At 41.1% G+C, this 17,930-nt stretch overlaps 1 protein-coding gene across 8 annotated transcripts in view; it reads left to right on the forward strand.

Annotated features, from left to right (window-relative positions):
- Window positions 1-17,930, forward strand: part of LOC139647328 (ATP-dependent 6-phosphofructokinase, platelet type-like) — a 42,085-nt gene that overhangs the window by 19,027 nt on the left and 5,128 nt on the right. For 2 of the 8 annotated variants that reach the window (XM_071523214.1, XM_071523211.1), the window contains exons 9-19: window positions 161-253; window positions 1,111-1,236; window positions 2,323-2,387; window positions 2,773-2,842; window positions 5,960-6,106; window positions 8,326-8,396; window positions 8,965-9,052; window positions 10,348-10,500; window positions 14,146-14,310; window positions 17,064-17,125; window positions 17,780-17,891. In XM_071523214.1, coding sequence (XP_071379315.1) covers window positions 161-253; window positions 1,111-1,236; window positions 2,323-2,387; window positions 2,773-2,842; window positions 5,960-6,106; window positions 8,326-8,396; window positions 8,965-9,052; window positions 10,348-10,500; window positions 14,146-14,310; window positions 17,064-17,125; window positions 17,780-17,891 — 1,152 coding nt within the window. Of the gene's footprint in view, window positions 1-160; window positions 254-1,110; window positions 1,237-2,322; window positions 2,388-2,772; window positions 2,843-3,722; window positions 3,729-3,824; window positions 3,845-5,959; window positions 6,113-8,325; window positions 8,397-8,964; window positions 9,053-10,347; window positions 10,501-12,570; window positions 12,724-14,145; window positions 14,311-17,063; window positions 17,126-17,779; window positions 17,892-17,930 lie in introns of all 8 variants that reach the window. The other 6 variants (XM_071523217.1, XM_071523216.1, XM_071523210.1 and 3 more) reach the window with 6 other exon arrangements.

Consider the following 17,930-nt stretch of genomic DNA (forward strand, 5'->3'; position numbering starts at 1 on the left):
TCAAATGGTGGATATCTAATTTCGGGATGAAACCCTTCCAATTCATGTAACAGTAGTTTAATAGAATTATCTAGATGTTGTGAATGCATTATCTATGTGAAGCGTTGTATTTTCACCCTGACTGTATGCCATCCTCCCCCCGCTCTCTCTCCATGTGTAGCTGGTGGTTCGCTGCCTGGGTTTTGACACCAGAGTCACCATCCTGGGTCACGTCCAGAGAGGCGGGACGCCTTCCGCCTTCGATAGGATCCTAGTAAGTCACAATGTCACTCACTGAAAAACATGGATATCAACTTTTTTTTCCACTTGTGAGAGGATGCCTTATTAAACAAGTCTGCATTTCTAGCCTCTTTGTCTCCGGTGGGTCTTAATTTAGGGTTATGAACTGGTGTTTTGGGTCTTGGGAACCACTGCTCAGTTTGTAGCAGAGGTAGAGCACTCGAGTGACATGGACTTGGACTCAAGTCACAATCTGAATTACTTGAGACTTGACTTGATGCATGAAGAGAAGACTTGAGACTTGACTTGGGTTCTGGTGACTTGGAACTTGACTGTGACTTGTACTCTGATGACTTGAAAAGGTTTCTGAAGTCTTGACTTGAGATCTTGTGTTTGTGTAAATGACTGTTCTACATTTAGACTTGGGACTTGACTTGAGACTTGTGCCTCAAGACTTGCGACCGACTTGGGACTCGAGCAAAGTTGACTTGGTCACACCTGTGGTTTGTAGTTTGGAAATGCACAACTTCACATGTCAGGCCCCATGATATATAAACTCTGGAATGAATATTTGTAATTTTCCCCAAATGCTTTATGTATAATCCTGATAAATAACCTGTATAACATGTATAACCTTCTCCTCTTTTGAGCTACTTTGCACAAGAACCAATCACAGCCCATGTTGCCTGATGCCACGCCCAAAAGCCATTAATATTAATGAGAATACCAGTGGGCCAAGGAGACTCATTATAATATCATACAAACTGAGCAAAAAAAACCTACCTCGCATACCTAACTAGCATCCTAAAGTCAGAAATCCATGACCTTCGTATAATCTTTATGATCTTGTGAGTGTGTATGAGAGCTGTCAGTGACCTTTGACCCCTGCAGGCCAGCCGTATGGGAGTGGAGGCGGTGCTGGCGTTACTGGAGGCGTCTGCCAACACCCCGGCCTGCGTCGTGTCTCTGGTTGGCAACCAGGCCGTCCGTCTGCCGCTAATGGAGTGTGTTCAGATGGTAAGAGAGAGTGTGTGTGTGTGTGTTAGAGAGAGAGAGAGAGGTCATGTAGGGACCCAAGTGCACAGTGTTCAGTACAGATGGCGTTGGCTTCCTGCCCAGAAAACCACGTTCCTGCACTACAGAGAGGCGTTAACCTTTTCCTGCTCTGGACCTGAGCAGCTTCGAGTCTAGAGTGAGAAGGACAAAGGACAATAAATGTTTTTAAAGTATGACATTGGAGGACACTTTCACCCAAAGCACCTTATCGTACCATGTGGGCTAGGGCTGGGCGATAATTCAATATTATCGCTTATCGTCTTTCAGTGGAATCATATCGTGATGATATGAAGATATTTTAATATCGTGACACACATTTCTGCTGTCTAAAGTGATGATGACAAGCAAATTTGACTTAAAAACTCTCATAAAATGAGGTATGGTAGGAATATTATTTGAATATTTCTGTTTTGTTTGACATCACACCTAACATTACCATTCGGTTCAATGAGATGAACATTCATTTGATTATTTAACGTGATTTTGCATGCATGAACCATATTGTGATATATATTGATATTGAGAAAAATCCTTATGATTATCATGATATTGATTTCAACCATATCGCCCAGCCCTAATGTGGGCAGACATTTTCAGCATGGGAATCAAACCCCTAACTCTAACCGTGTCGGTGCCTTGCTCTACACACTGAACTACACAGGAGCAATGGACAGGAGTTTGTTTATTTTGACACCTTACAGATTTTCACAGTACATACTGACACATATGCAGTATGATACAGGGGCAACAGGACCGCAGATACAGGGCAAAACATACAGGAGACTAAACATATCAGTCTACAGACATTCAACAGAGTAGTCATGATTCAGTCACTACAGAAAGTGTCAAGTACCTTATTTTTTATAATGAGATCATGTTAAATGTTTACTTCACTCAAGTCAGGTCAGATTTAATCAAAAAGTGCTTTTATCAAAATAGGTTTGTCACAGAGTGTTTTACAGAGCTGCAAAGGAAAGAAGTACAGATAAAAATCAATCACATCGCAAATGTATTTTTAATAAAGAAACTCTTTTCTTTTGTCATTAGACCCAAGAAGTGCAGAAGGCCATGGACGAGAAGAAGTTTGACGAGGCAGTGAGGCTGCGTGGCGGGTATTTTTTTTTTTTTTTTAACCCTACTATTTTAATATTTCTGAAATGTTAAATGTTACCTTTTAAATATTAGATTTGATTGAGTTTATTGTCTCCTGTAGCGGAAACAAGTTTAAAAGGTAGAAACAATCCATAAAAGAGCTACAATGTGTCATTTACCTTCTCCAACAGTTTGAGTCCTGGATGATGCACTGGGTTTTTTTTGGCACAGATTCCCCATAGCTCTTCTCCTTTCAGTTATTTGGCAGTGCAGCCATGTTTAATTGGATTTGCATTGATTTGTTGTTGGGAGTCTAAAAGCTTTTTTAGCAGCAGCGGAGCCTCCAGCCACAGTGGGAGTTTCTGTTGTTTAACTCTTTTTTTTTTTTACATGTGTGATCTGCAGGAGCTTTGAAAACAACCTGAGCACGTACAGACTGCTCTCCTACCGCAAGTCAGACTCTGAGATTCCAAATGTAAGTATCCTGAAAACCTCAAAATCACTCAAAATACAGTTTACACTATTATAATAATACTCTTAATTATCTTCACTTGTGTAGCACTTTTCAAAACAGAGTCACAAAGTGCTTTTCAAACAAACAATAATAAAATAATAAGTAATAACGGTTCTAATATGTGTGTCTTTCCTCCAGCGGTTCTGAGATTTGTACGTTAGGATAAGGTACTTCCTGGTTCAGGTGCATTGTGGGTGGCTGAGGGTGGCTGAGGTCTTTTTGTGACACTAACAGAGTGTTTTTCTGTGACTCCGTCCTGAGGGAGAGGAGGAGGAGGCGGAGGACGAAGAGCAGGTTGATGTATGTGATGAAAAAAAACGCTGCAGCTTCCTAGATAACAGAGCGGACGAGCTTTTCAGCAAGTAGCTTAGAACAATATTGATCTGTTGTTTTTTTTTACTTTGGCTTCTAATTTGCTACGGCTGTAGTGAAATGAATTTTTTGTATTTAAAAATATAACTGGACTTTTGTTTTTTGCTTAGGATTTGGACTTGGTGACAATCTGTGCTAGAATGCCACTGGTATCACAGAGCAAAAAAGTGAAAAATACCATCTTTTTGTATAATAACTGTATTTTAACAGAGAAAGCAGTGAAAAATCTGGTCTGTTTGTATGATAACAGTATTTTTACAGAGATAAAAGTGAAAAATACAATCTTTTTGTATAATAACTGTATTTTTTACAGAGAAAAAGTGAAAAATACAATCTTTTTGTATAATAGCTGTATTTTTTACAGAGAAAAAAAGTGAAAAATACGATCTTTTTGTATAATAACAGTATTTTAACAGAGAAAACAGTGAAAAATCTGGTCTTTTTGTATAATAACAGTATTTTTACAGAGAAAAAAGTGAAAAATACAATCTTTTTGTATAATAACAGTATTTTAACAGAGAAAACAGTGCAAAATCTGATCTTTTTGTATAATAACAGTATTTTTACAGAGAAAAAAGTGCAAAATCTGATGTTTTTGTATGACAGTAGTGCCACAAAACGACAGTGTCCGTGCTTGATACCCGTCGCTCTGCCCCTCATTGCTTATTTCCTCATGGCTCTGCTCAGCAGTAGAAGTGTGAAGTGCGTTAGAGCTGCAGTGAAGCTCACATAGAAGCTCCGCTGTCAAGGACCATCACAGCCTCCACTGTGATCTGCTTCACCCGGACCTGAAGTAGACTCCTTACAGCACAGAGTTCAGTCTGTGGCCAAAAGTGTCTGTGCTTATTTATCACGCAAAATGGAAACGCACCTCTCTCTCTCTCTCTCTCTCTCTCTCTGCTGAAAATAATGTTGATCGGCTGCAAATGTTACTAAAAGAGAGGTTTGGAAAGTCTGTTCCCAAGATGTGGGAATTGCACACAAAGGTTTGGAAAGGTGTGGAAAAATGTTTTGTGCAGTGCCGATACGCATATGATTTAACAGTTAATGTAGCTATAAACCCACTGCCAAGTTACATTAGGTGATATCTGCAGCTTGGGAGCATAATCTTCATCTATAAAGTGTGTTCTAGTTGATCTATTGTCATATTACCAGCGTACACATATCATATTTAACATGATTACAGTTTTCAAATCTACTCAAGAATTGAAGGCCTGGAAAAGTCTTTCAAAAGTCTGGAATTTATGGAAAATAAAACCATAAATCCAGCAGAAACCATATACAGTAAAAGGGGAGAGTTTTGGGCCAATGAGAGAGTTGGGCGCTTATCCATTTTGTGTTTCTACACATTGTCATAGTTTCCCCTCTGCTGCTGTTGTTGGATCATAATATTTATGTTGTTATTCATAATCCAGCCTCGCAGAACGTTAGAAGAAATACTTTAAAATCTTTTTTTTTAAGACCCTGCAACTCGCTGTACAACAGGCTGGATCATTTCAGTGCGACTAGCAAGAAAACTCTGGATACTCTGTGAATTTTTTAGATATGACTGTTAAAATGTTCAGTATTTGTCATCAAACTGACTTAATCCACTTGCTGTTTTGCATGTGGCTTTTTGCATGCAAGGCGATCTTTGCCTGCTGCTGTGTTTTGCTCTGAGGCTCTGAGGCTCTGAGGCGGTTAATGAGACATGGATGGCATTTTGAGGCAGTGGAGATGGACAATTATGGGCAACAATTATTTTAAATGAGTAGTTTAATTAAAATGTATTAATTCAAAAAAGAAAAAAGAAAATACACTCCAATATGGCCGAGGTGCTGACCGTGGAAGACTAAAAAAAAACTATCATGAATCTTGAAAAAAAAGGACACTGGTCACGCACAGCCTCGATGCATCTATCATTTATTTAAACCAGCCTCTCAACACATAAAGACATGAAGACATTTTATGCTGAAATCTTGGTTTAAACAAATTATTCATGATGCGTCAAGGCTTTTTTTCATATCAAGGACCCCTAATTTAGTCCACATTAGGGCCACGGACCCCCATTTGATGAGATTTTGTCTCTCGGACTCAAATCTGACGATATCTTTTATTGCTAGATATGATTTTGTCCAGAATCCCATGACTATCTGTATTGTAGGTAGAGAGATAACAGAGAAACTATGATCAAAACAGTCATTCTTCTACATTCTCTAATTGTGTTAACTTCTTGTAAATGAAATAATCGTGAAGTTTAACAATTCATCAATTTGATGGGGACCCCCTGGAACCCCCTCAAGGACCCCCGGTGGTCCCCGGACCCCTCGTTGAGAACCACCGGTTTACAAATCACTACATTATATCTGCAGGGAGTTCCTGTTCCTATTTGCCCATCCTCATCCCTGCCACAGGCCACGCTGCCCTTCTTCACTGCCTCTAAAAGTAGCTAACGAATCGTCTTATTGAAACTTAGCATCATAAGACTCAAGCCTGATGCTAAAACTTAAACAGGCAAATAACTCATTGAATGTGTGATTTCAAATCTAGAAGTTTTCAAATCCATCAAAGCTTTTGGCCATGAGGCTGCATATATGGCCACAAGCAAGTGCCAGGCTTTGCTTTCTCCAGTATGTGTACAGTAGTGTGTGTTTATGAGTATATATACTGTATAAATGTGTGTGTGTGTGTGTGTGTGACCGCTCCCCCCTGTCGCCCCCCCCCCAGAGCTCCTTCAACGTGGCGGTGATGAACGTCGGCGCCCCGGCGGCCGGCATGAACGCCGCGGTGCGTTCTGCCGTCAGAGTGGGAATCACCGAGGGCCACAAGATGTTCGCTGTCAACGACGGCTTCGAGGGATTCTACAAGGGACAGGTGAGAGTTTAACTTCAGCTTTTATACACAGCTGAGTGTACAGATGGAGCCCAAAGACCCACTTTGTTCTGCTCTCTCTTCTGGTGCTCTTTTTGCTCTCTTTTATAGAAGCACCAAGGAATTATCTCGTAACTAGCTGACAGAGAGATATTAAAGTTTTGTTGTACAATATACTGATTTGGCTTTACTATATAAGAAGTTTCTGTAGTACTAATGCAGGACAGGTGCAGGAGAAATGCATGAAGGAGGACTTCTGGGGCCAGTTGCATAAAGCTAGTTTAAGACTAGTTTAAGCCTTAGACTGGTCTTAGATTCTCAGGTTGGACTAGTCTAATTAAGACTGTCTGCTACTTAAATATTACGACTGACTTATTTTAAGGTAGGAAAGATAGCCACCTTCCCCCCGGCTAATCTTGAGTTAAGAACTTTGTTGTTATGGCAACGAGTCGGCCTAACTCTGAGTGGGAAGTTTAAATACTGAAGCTGTTTCATAAAAGATGGCAAATCTCTGGTTTTTGGAAAGAACCTGAAGAAGAGAGAGAGTCTTTAGAGACAGAAACAACCCATTAGAGATCTACAACAATTAAGAAGTTGTATTAACGGGTAAATATAAGTGTCTATAGCAAGTTTGACTTAAGGTCACATTTAAGTCTAAGACTAGGTCTATCTTTATGCAACTGGCCCCTGCAATGACTAACGTGGATCTTAACGATATAGAGCAGCTTATTTGTTTCTATTATACATTTGACCCATGGAGTGTGTGTTATCTGCACCAAATCTACAAGTTTTTGGTTTGTTAAGTGCTTGTGCGCCGTTGTGCACATGCTGGAAAAACATGAAACTTTTGATTCCAGGGACTTGTTTTGCCCCACTGGGATCACCAATTTATCCCAGAAAATTGTGCATCTTTCAATTTCTGCCCTTTGCTTCAATCAGTCAACTCTTTAATTGCTTTATCAAATGAGCAACATGCCAATAATTTCATAATGATAGTAATGCTAATTTTATCCTCTCTCTCTCTATGCGATAATACAGAGAACTGAAGTGCAGCGACCTTTGAGAAGTCTGCATGACTTGAGTAAACATTACAGTCATGCTGAGTACACTTCAGCTCTCTGTGCTTGTATTCACCTGTACAAGTCGACGTATCTCGACACGTGATTGGTCAAGCCGTGCTGGCTCCTGGTTTCTTTACCCAGCACCTCTGTATCACCTGTGGTATTTACTGCCTCTGATCCGCACATTCCTCCGTGATCCAGGAGGGCTTTGAGCTTATTCTAGTGACAGATGTAACGGTGAACTTGAATCTGAGCTGCAGAGCAAACTCATCAGCGCTCATTACCGAGAGCGAAGGTGAACCCAGCCGCATTCCTCGGAGGTCACGGTGACGCTAGCGAGCGAAGCCGAGGACCAGGAAGTGGCGGTGGAGTCACCTTCCACCCGGCTGCAGCGATAACACTAAGTGTGCCCAGATAAACACTGCTGCTTACTGTAAGCCCATTACTCCACTCCCACGGCAGGCACACACACACACACACACAGTCTTTCACTCACTCATACTCTGTCGCATGCATGACTGCCTCCCATACACACACACACACACACACACACACACACACACACACACACGTACACACAGCCCTACATGTTTTCAGGCCTGCAGCAACGACCTGTTGAACGCGTTGAAGCCACAAGGCGAGCTGGCACACAGAGCGATTAGACGTGATTGAAAAGTGAAGCCGTGATCCTTGGCTAATTCCTCAGTAAGTAGGACACTGATATAACTAAGACCTGCCGGTCAAATGTAGCCGGGCAGCAGTGACCAGCAGAACGGTGACAATATAGATAAGATACAAAGAGCGCTACACTGTCCATAAAAAAATGAAGTTGCTGCTGTCAAAAAGTTGCTTTTTGAAACCAGGGAGTTGGATCACAAAGAGAGATCGATCATGGCCTTTAGTGCTGGAACATGTGAAATGTAAAAATGTAAAAAAAAAAAAAAAGGGCCATTCTCCAAAAAAATTTCATTTGTTCTGATGAAGGCATGTAGGCTGAAATGCATCTGTGGTAAACTAATGCAATAAAGGCTTTTAAATATTTTTCACTGCAAAAAGTGTGCCTTTGTATTATTTTTTCAGAATAGCCCTTTTTGACTTGTTTGCATGTTCCAGCACTGATCTAACTGTGACATCTTTGGTTTTGTCTTTGTGTCCCGACAGATCAAGGAGATCAAATGGGGAGATGTGGGTGGTTGGACTGGGCAGGGAGGGTCCCTGCTAGGGACAAAAAGGTAAGCTAGCCACAAAGCTCACACTAGAAAAACTCATAGTGCGACTCATAATTACAGCACAAATCTCCTACCGTATTTTAGTGAAGACAGAGTTCCCCTGATAATACTCGTCCCATGCAAATTGAACTCTGGGTATATTTAGCCATGATTTGTTTTTGGCGCTCGATTACTTTTTCTCATTCCTGCTCTAGACACACAATTTCTATCTTCCTGTTTATATCAACTAAGAGACAAGTGACTCTAGAAACCCTACCGTTTCTCCCTTTTCTACTTTTATTTATTTTCCTAGCTTTTCTCTATCATACATTGTCATTGTAGAGACAGAGGAATATGTGTTACATATATTGACAGGACACTGTGACTTTGACCTTTGCATTTCTTACTATTGATTGCCTGCAATGTTGTTAATCCAGGAATTTAAGCTTATTCTGTGGTTGCTTTCACTGCAAGTCACTCTGGGCAAGAGTATCAGCTAAATTCCTAGAATGTAAAATGTGAAATATAAGTGATGAGTTAACTGGATGAGTGTTCTCCCTGTTCACTCATTTATTCACTTTTAATCTGCCAGAACTCTTCCAGCCAAACATCTGGATAAGATTGCTGAGCAGATGAGGATCCATAACATCACCGCTCTGCTGGTCATTGGTGGATTCGAGGTACGTAACTTTAACTTATTATTGAGCATAATGGCAGTACTATATCATAACTCCATAATATATAATCTTTTGAACGTGTTTTATCATTTTGAAAAGCCCAGTTAGCCTCGGCTGTGAGCCATAAGTTTGCTCAACCTTTTTATTTCTTTCACCATCATTTTGAATCGAAATGCGATGTGATGTGTGAATCATTTGTTTCTGAACGTGTTTTATCGTTCAGAAAACTTGCTGATAGTTGTATAAAAGGAGAAAAGGAGAATGCTTGAGTAATCGTAAAAGATAAATCTAAATGAATCTATTGTGGTAGCTTATCCCTATTTTTACTTTTACGTGACTTTATATTGTCTTGTGTTGCAATAATTTCTGCTTCATTTCACAATGTATTGTTGCTTAACGCAGTCCAGCCCATTTCATTTTCATTCATTCACCTCATTTCACAAGATTTCATTTGACATTTAATTTCGCAAAACATGCATTTACTTCTCCATAACTAAAATCACAATATAGGCTTTTATAATTTCATAATATCATGGCTCTCTCCCACTGTCTGTCCCCATCCGGTCGTTACTTTTGGGCCAAGCTGCAAACCAGGACATGACTTTCATCTAAAAAGTTGATAATATATATATTTTTATTGGAGACTGGAATCATAGAAATGTCAAGTACAAAGTACAAATCTGTGTTCCAAAATTTTTTTTCACTCCCCATTTTTTGGTGTGTTAGAACAGAGAACTAGAACAACACCTTTCTCCAACTCCCCACCCATCCCAAACTCCCAGGAAGAGACAAAAAAGAAAACATACACATAAAGAAAACTAAATAAAATAAATTATAAAGTTGATTATAATCATAAAAGTAACCTTAACCTAAAGTAGACGTTAGAGAGATTTTTCCGTAACTAGAAGCTCCAGTATAAAGTTCGATCCAAAAATAAAATTTCAATGTAGATTTTCAAGTACACAGTGATTTCTGACTTTTGCAGCTTGGCCTTAAAGTGAACTCTGTCTCCATCCCTGTCTGCTCTATCTATATCCTGTCCGTGTATGGCTCCTCCCCTTGGCTCCTCCCACCTGTAGACTCCTCCCACACCCTGTCTGTCCTTTCCCTGGACTCCCAACAGACTGTCCTCTTTAAGACCATGGCCATGCCCATCACTAAGCCCCTCCCACCCATCCTCTGCGTCCTTTTTCTTTACCCCCTTTACATCATCATTCTGTATCAGATCCTGGCCCCTCCCCCTTCCTCTGTATAAGGTATATTATACTGTATGAGACACTGGCTCCTCCCCCCTGCAGGCCTACCTGGGGATACTGGAACTTTCTGCTGCGCGGGACAAATATAGCGAGTTCTGTGTGCCGATGGTCATGGTGCCGGCCACCGTCTCCAACAATATCCCCGGTTCAGACCTCAGCATTGGCGCAGACACCGCTCTGAATGCCATTACTGATGTAAGTGTGGCTGGGTTTGACAGTGTGTGTGTGTGTGTGTGGTTGGAAGTCACACACACACACACACACACCGCCCAGCCAGTCCGATTTCGGGGCTTCGCTGACCGACAGCTCGCTTCCTGACATTCACAAGCAGACAGTTATGACTGGGAAAAGACAGAGAACAGCAAAGTCAAGTAAATTGAGAGTAGAGCAGCAGAATATTGAATCCGACATACATTGCAATACAGTATACGAACAGCACTTTTTCAAAATTTGTGATTTTTCAGCAAGCAAGAAACTGAGATTTTGTTGCTGAATATTTGCTTCGTTTTAATGTGCAATTTAATTTATAGGCTGAAATTGGGCTCAGTCAGCACTTTCAGCAGCCAACATACCCTTTGACTAAGAAGTTAACAAGCCGTCAGGTGCAGTGCAATGATAATAATAATAACTTTATTTATATAGCACCTTTAAAAACAGAGTTTAGAGACAAAATACAAGCAGAATACTCAAATTATGAATTTAAAAGGCAATAAAACAATAATAAACAGGGATCGTAGGACGAAAACCAAAATAAACAGTAAAATAGAATAAAAGTAAGATAGAATTAAGACAGAGTTAAGATAAAAGACGTAAAAAGACAATAGAAAGATGATAAAAAGACGATAAAAGATAAAAAAAGATGATAAAAAGATGAAGCAAGTCTATACAAATGGGTTTTAAGAAGAGATTTAAAAGAAGTCACTGATTCTGAGTGTGGAGTATTTTCCACGGTGAAAACAGTCTCAGAATGAGCCACAGAGGAGATGAGCAGGAACGGCTCATAGCTTCACACACACAGAACATCACAGATAGATAGATAGAAAACTCTTGTTGTTGTTGCTGCTGGTGTGTGTGTGTGTGTGTGGTAGGCGAGCTGCTCAGCGGACGTCCCAGGTGAGTGTCGAGGCATGTAGTGACGTGTTGTGGCGTGTTTTTGGCCCGGGGTGTCACAGCCCTCCTGTGTGTGTGTGTGTGTGTGTGTGTGTGTGTGTGTGTGTGTGTGTGTGTTTAGTAAACAGCAGATGACCGGGCCGAGGTCTGCTTCAGCACATTTCACACCTTCCTTCTCCTCCACATGGTGCAAAGACAGTCGATATGAAGAGGCTGTGTAGCTGGTTTTTCAGCATCCTTCAGACCAACATATTTTCCTGTAGTCATCAAGTGGATTTGTTTTCATATTCACATCACAGATTTCAGATTCTTTTCAAATGTAGCACAAATTGATGCGTCTCTAACCTGAAGAAAAGGAGAGGAAATTCAAATTAGGAAGAGAGTTCTGACAGAATTTTCATTCAATTCATCGTCTTCTGTCAAATGTTTTTTATTTGAGCATGTTGACATAAATACATATACATGAGCATATATATCCATACAAATTATACATGCAATTAGACCGGAATATGCTCTTTCTCGTTGTCTTTGGACAAATGTACATAATACATATAACAAAATGCAAAATACAAAATGCAAGAGAAATAGAAATAAATACAACGCTCTCTGCTAACCTAATTTCAATTCCTTGTCTTCTTCTCAATTTCTTAGTGTCCATTAAACCTTGAAGTATTCTAGTCACCATCATGTGTAATAGTCTATATGTGAGCCGTATTGTTGTGTTGAACCAGGCCCGGTCCTCCATCTTGCTCCGCCCCCCGGCTGTCTGCATGCCTGATAAAAAATAACTCAGTTCATCTCTTGGACGAAAAAGGAAACGTGGGTCCGGCCGCATCCCCGACTCCCTCCTGCCGCCACTTCAGTCTTTCTCTTGTCGCGTCAACGCCGTTACATGTCAGACAGGATGACCCCCCCCTCCTCCCCCTTCCCCCCCTCCCTCTGTCCCGTCTCCTCTCTGCCAATGAGAAGCCACAAAGCCCCCCCCCTCGTCACACGGAGAGAGCCACCCAGCCAGCAGGCAACACCAGCCTCCATCACACTGTAGTTCTTTCCACACAACAAGTTGCAACACACCCAGTCAGGTAGTGTGAGCATCAGTCTGAATGTAGTGCGCCCCCTGCTGGTCTAACCCCATGTCACGGCCGGCTCCGTCAGGCCTTGGAGTGTCTGCTGCAGCTGTACGAGGCCCGGGCCGACTACGAGGAGTTCTGCATCCCCATGTGCATGCTGCCCGCCACCATTAGTAACAATGTGCCCGGCACCGACCTCAGTATCGGCGCCGACACCTCGCTCAACGCCATCGTGGAGGTAAGAGGGAAGACACAGTTGAACGTCTGAACGAGAGAAAAAGATTATCAGGGAAATACTCGGTCAGTTTGAGATAATCTTGAGATAGGCAGCTGGCTTTTAATGGGGCCGTGATGACAGTTTGGGATGCAGCTAGGTTACAGTGATCCAGTGGATCGATGACCAAAAGTAGGAGTGAAAGTGTGTGGAAGTGAATGTGAAGCAGACTTTGCCGAAAACGAGCATAATGCCCAGCAAATCTTCCCTGGATAAATTATTAATAAAGGTTAAAAAAGTGAAAAGATAAGAGCATGTTGTGATGAATTTGGAAGATAAGTGAGACGGTCAACATACAGCAGGCCTTCTCAACCTTTTTCATATCAAAGACCCCTAATTTAGCCTACTTTAGAGCCATAGACCCCCATATAATGACCATTTGACCCAAATCTGAGAATATTTTGTATTGTCAAAAATTATTTTTGTCAGAATTCCAAGACTATCTGTATTGTAGGTAGAGAGATAACAGTGAAACTATGATCAAAACAGTAATTCTTCTACATTCTCTAACTGTGTTAACTTCTTGTAAATTAAATAATGGTGAAGTTTAATACCTGGAACCCCCCCTCAAGGACCCCTGGTGGTCCCCGGACCCCATGTTGAGAACCACTGACCTACAGTATGAGAAGGCCCAGCTAATTTTGAATCAGTCAGACACACTGTCTGGACAGATGTGTGATGCTGACCTACTGAAACCAGTGTGGAACAGAAATATGATCAGACTAGGAGCTGAAATCATCTGTCAACACTCTCTGACATTTCCCCCTTCTCCAAAACGGGACACAACACGCGACCCAAACTACATTACACTCTTGCATGCTAGTGAGTGTAGTTCTGTCGTATTAATGATGCTGTATTAATGCGTTTCCTGGTTTGGTGTCCTGGAAGCAGCTGTGTGTGTGAAACCCTCTCTGCCTCCTGGTAAACTGTGATGCTGTTTGTGTTTGAAGATGCATCAGTGTGACTTGTGTAACCAGACCTGGATGAAATACTTCTGGTACAGGATGGGTGCGGTCTGCCACCTAGAACAATACAATGAAAGCCAGAGAGTTTTAAAAAGTATTTGAACAGATTTGAGAATTGCTGACAACTTGCCTGACACCATCTGTGCTGTCCTGATCTGGTAAACCCCGCCCATCTGGTGCACCAAGTCGGTTAAAACAAGCAGAATTATTTGACCCAGGTCGGCTTGAAGCATGGACTGTAACAGATAAATGACAGCAGCATGTTTAAATGCATGAGCTCAGTATTTTGTTATGGACTTTTGGTATTTTCAAACAAATCTGCCACTTTTCTAGTTTAATAACAGTATGGATGTGTGTGTGTGTGTGACTGTGTTTATTCCTGTTATGTGTGCGTGTGTGTGTGTGTGTGTGTGTGATTCAGACATGTGACCGCATCAAGCAGTCGGCCAGCGGCACCAAGCGGCGGGTGTTCATCATAGAGACGATGGGCGGCTACTGCGGCTACCTGGCCAGTGTGGGGGGGCTGGCGGCCGGAGCCGACGCCGTCTACATCTACGAAGAGCCGTTCGACATCCGGGACCTGCAGGTCAGAGGCAGAAATAACTTTATAATAACTCAATAACGTCTTTAGATTTCCAGTGTGGTAGAATTTTTGCTCATTTATGACATTTTCCATCACTTTAATGTTAATTCTGACAGTTTTTACATGCAGGCGCCTCGATTTAAAGTATTTTTAAATCAGTTTTGCCGAACCTGTCAGGCTCTTTCACTCCCAGTCAATTCCAAGCAGCACAGAAAACAACTGGAGACTTCTAATTCAGTCGGTAAAGTTTGTTAACTTTGAAAAACAGCTAAGATGAAGGAAAAATATAAAATATCTCATAACATGATGAAAGAACTGGAAAACAGTCTACAGAGATGTAAAACAGTAAGGAGATGTAGGAAATGAGCAAAAACTCCAATCACACTGGAGTTGTCCTTTAATGTTTATTGGTAATTAAAAGGCCTTAACAGGTTACTGCTATCACACGTAAAACAGATGTTTAATCTCAATGAGACTTACCTGGTTAAATAAAGGTTACATAAATTAAATAAAAATATGCCATTTGTTGGATTGCTGTTATCCAAAGTGCCTTGCCATGCTGTACATCCTATTCATAATAATAATAATAATATTAATAATAATGATAATAATAATGATAATAAATGTTATTTTAGAGCACTTTTCTTAACATAAGTTACAAAGTGCTTTACAGGAATAAAACAAATGACAATAAAAACGGAGTGAGGATAAAAAGAAACAATACAATTTAAGGCTATAAAATCTAAACACTATTATAAACAAGTATATGAAGAGAGATTTCAAAGATAATGCAACACAGGTAAAGTGATTAAAGAAACAGCCACAGGATTAAAGACATCTTCAGTATTGGAGCTGTTTCACACCTCATCTTATCACTCCACAGTCAACCAGTCCGGTCCATTTAGTTGATTTCTAATCAGATTAACTGGCGCCACCTTGTGGCAGATTAGATTATGCACCCAAACTGTGTAAGAAATCAAAATCAGCCTCTTCAGGCCGATGGAGACCCTTAATCTCCCTGTCTGGGCTTATTCATCATCCCCTTATGCAGCATCATGCAGAACGTTCTCAACATAAATGACTTTATTAATATCTCATAACCTTAATTTAACCGTGGCGCCAGCATCTCTTTTGCCGTGGCTCAGTGAGACAGTTTGCCCTTGCAGCACAGATCACACACGTCAGTCCAGGTCCAGGTCCAGGTCCAGGTTAGCTGTGATCCTTCCAGCCTGCCGCTCCTCTGTCAGACGGGACGCACTAGGTCAGGAGCGTCCAGGTGACCCAGATTACAGCTTATTAATAACTCAGAGCCGCATCGCTCATCCCAGACAGACAGACAGACAGACAGACAGACAGACAGACAGACAGACAGACAGACAGATCATGTCGGGGTGATTAGAGACGTCGAGGCTGTCAGAGTGTTTATGTTGTTGTCTCTATAAGACTCACACACACTGCCACCCTGATGGACAGACCGGTCCAATGGATGCAATTAACACTTAGATTAATACTGATAACGTTTGATTTAGTGGTTTGGAAGAAGATTTCTTACTTCATTTAAGTCTTAAAACTTTTCTTTTCAAACTTGCCTTCCTCCTTTTTTCTGAAACTCTAAACTTTATGCTTTACTTATCATTGTTTTGCTGCTGTTTTGTTTTGTCTGTTTTTTTAGTTTTTATTGCACTTTTAATATTTTTAATGCATATCAGTGCATGACTGTACAGTGTCCTCGGGTATTATGAAAGCCGCTTAAAATAAAATGTATTTTTATTATTATTACACTATTAGACATTATTGGTCGACATTATCAAGGTAAAACCTCTTAACTGAGAGTTACCAATGTGTGGAAAACATACTGTATAAATATCATGCTTTTTAAGAAGTAGTTGTCCCATATCATCAAACTGTTCCGCTAAAAATTGTTAGATAAAAAGAGTTTTGGATCAGTGTTGAGAAAATATTTTGTCATATCTGGAAGGAATGAGATATTTTTCCTCCTTATGACATTTTGAAGATTCCAGAAATATCGGCCAAATACTCAAAATTCAAACGTTAAAAAAAGTTATAATAATAATAAACTTTTTTTTTTTACATAGCACCCTTCGTACATGAAATACAGCTCAGAGTGCTTCACAATAAATAGAGAGGACAAAGTGAGGTAAAATACAGAGTGAGAAAAACAGAAGAAAAACAATAAGACAGTAAAGAAACAGAGTTAAAGCACAGTGAGAGAAGCAGAATATTAGCAAATTACAAAAATGAAGAACAATAAAAACAGCGACTAATTAAAAGCAATATCAAACAAATATATCTTGAGATTCTTTTTGAATAGAAGGGTAGAGGGTAGAAGTGTTATATAGAGGGGTGAAAAGGTGAAAAGTGTCCCCCACAGCACTTAAATTCACCTCAATACATTGTGTTAAATTCACACCTCAGGCTTAATTAAGCGGGCAGACAGTGTAGCGCCCCCTGCTGGGCCAAAACACCCACCGCTCCTCCTCCTCCTCCTCCTCCTCCTCTTCCTCCTCCCAGCCCGGGGAGCCGAGCGGTGAGAGTGAAGCGTGTGATCTGCGTCTGGATCGGCTTCATGTAGGTTACAGACAGGACAGGCGGCGGAGGAAAATAATAAAATAAAAACAGCATCATCGTCGCCGGTGTGTGTGTGTGGGGTGTGTGTGTGTGTGTGGTGTGTGTGTGTGTGTGTGTGGTGTGTGTGTGTGTGTGTGGTTAATGCGAGGCTCCGCTCTGTGCTTCAGTCCAACGTGGAGCATCTGACGCAGAAGATGAAGACCAGCATCCAGAGAGGCTTGGTGCTCAGGTGAGTTTATTTTATATTCATATTATATATTATATTAAGGTATACACTGTCTGGTGTGTGGGATTTTGCATGGAAGTGTGTGTGTGTGTGTGTGTGAGAGAGAGAAGAGAAAGGAGGGAGAAATACACCAAAAAGGGCATGAGAATATTTGAATAACCTTATTTTCTAATGGTAATGAAATGGCTTTTTGTGAGGCTAAGAATGTGTTATTAATTGACCAGATATTAAATTTAAAAAATCTAATTTGTCTCACAGTGTCACTGATGAGAAACCGACCTTTAAGATTTTTTTTTTCTGTCTTTTGTGGCTATTTTTGTCCCGTTGCACCATCACACTGTTTAAATTGCTCCCAGCAGGACAGAGGTCTGTGGAAATAGGACAGACGTAGTAGTTTGGACAGTGTGTAGGTGACATTGTGTGTGTGTGTGTGTGTGTGTGTGTGTGTGTGAGTGTGTGTGTGCGTGCTCTGCATCAGTATAGTTTCATTATTACAAGGACAGATTCAAGCACAGTGGGAGAGAACCAGAAACCTGATCACGACTTCCTAGATGTCCTGCTTAGCCAACCTGTTGCTCCTGTCACGTTGTGTGTGTGTGTGTGTGTGTGTGTGTGTGTGTGTGTGTGATGTGTGTGTGTGTGATGGTGTTGTTGCAGGAATGAGAGCTGCAATGAGAACTTCACCACAGACTTCATCTACCAGCTGTACTCTGAGGAGGGGCGGGGCGTGTTCGACTGCAGGAAGAACGTTCTGGGTCACATGCAGCAGGTTCGGGGACACACACACACACACACACACACACACACA

The sequence above is a fragment of the Centroberyx affinis genome, unplaced genomic scaffold, assembly GCF_046629955.1.
Source record: "Centroberyx affinis isolate AG114_WGS23_722 - 3 ecotype Tasmania unplaced genomic scaffold, CSIRO-AGI_Caff_v1 ptg001077l_1, whole genome shotgun sequence".
In the NCBI taxonomy this organism is placed as follows: Eukaryota; Metazoa; Chordata; class Actinopteri; order Beryciformes; family Berycidae; genus Centroberyx; species Centroberyx affinis.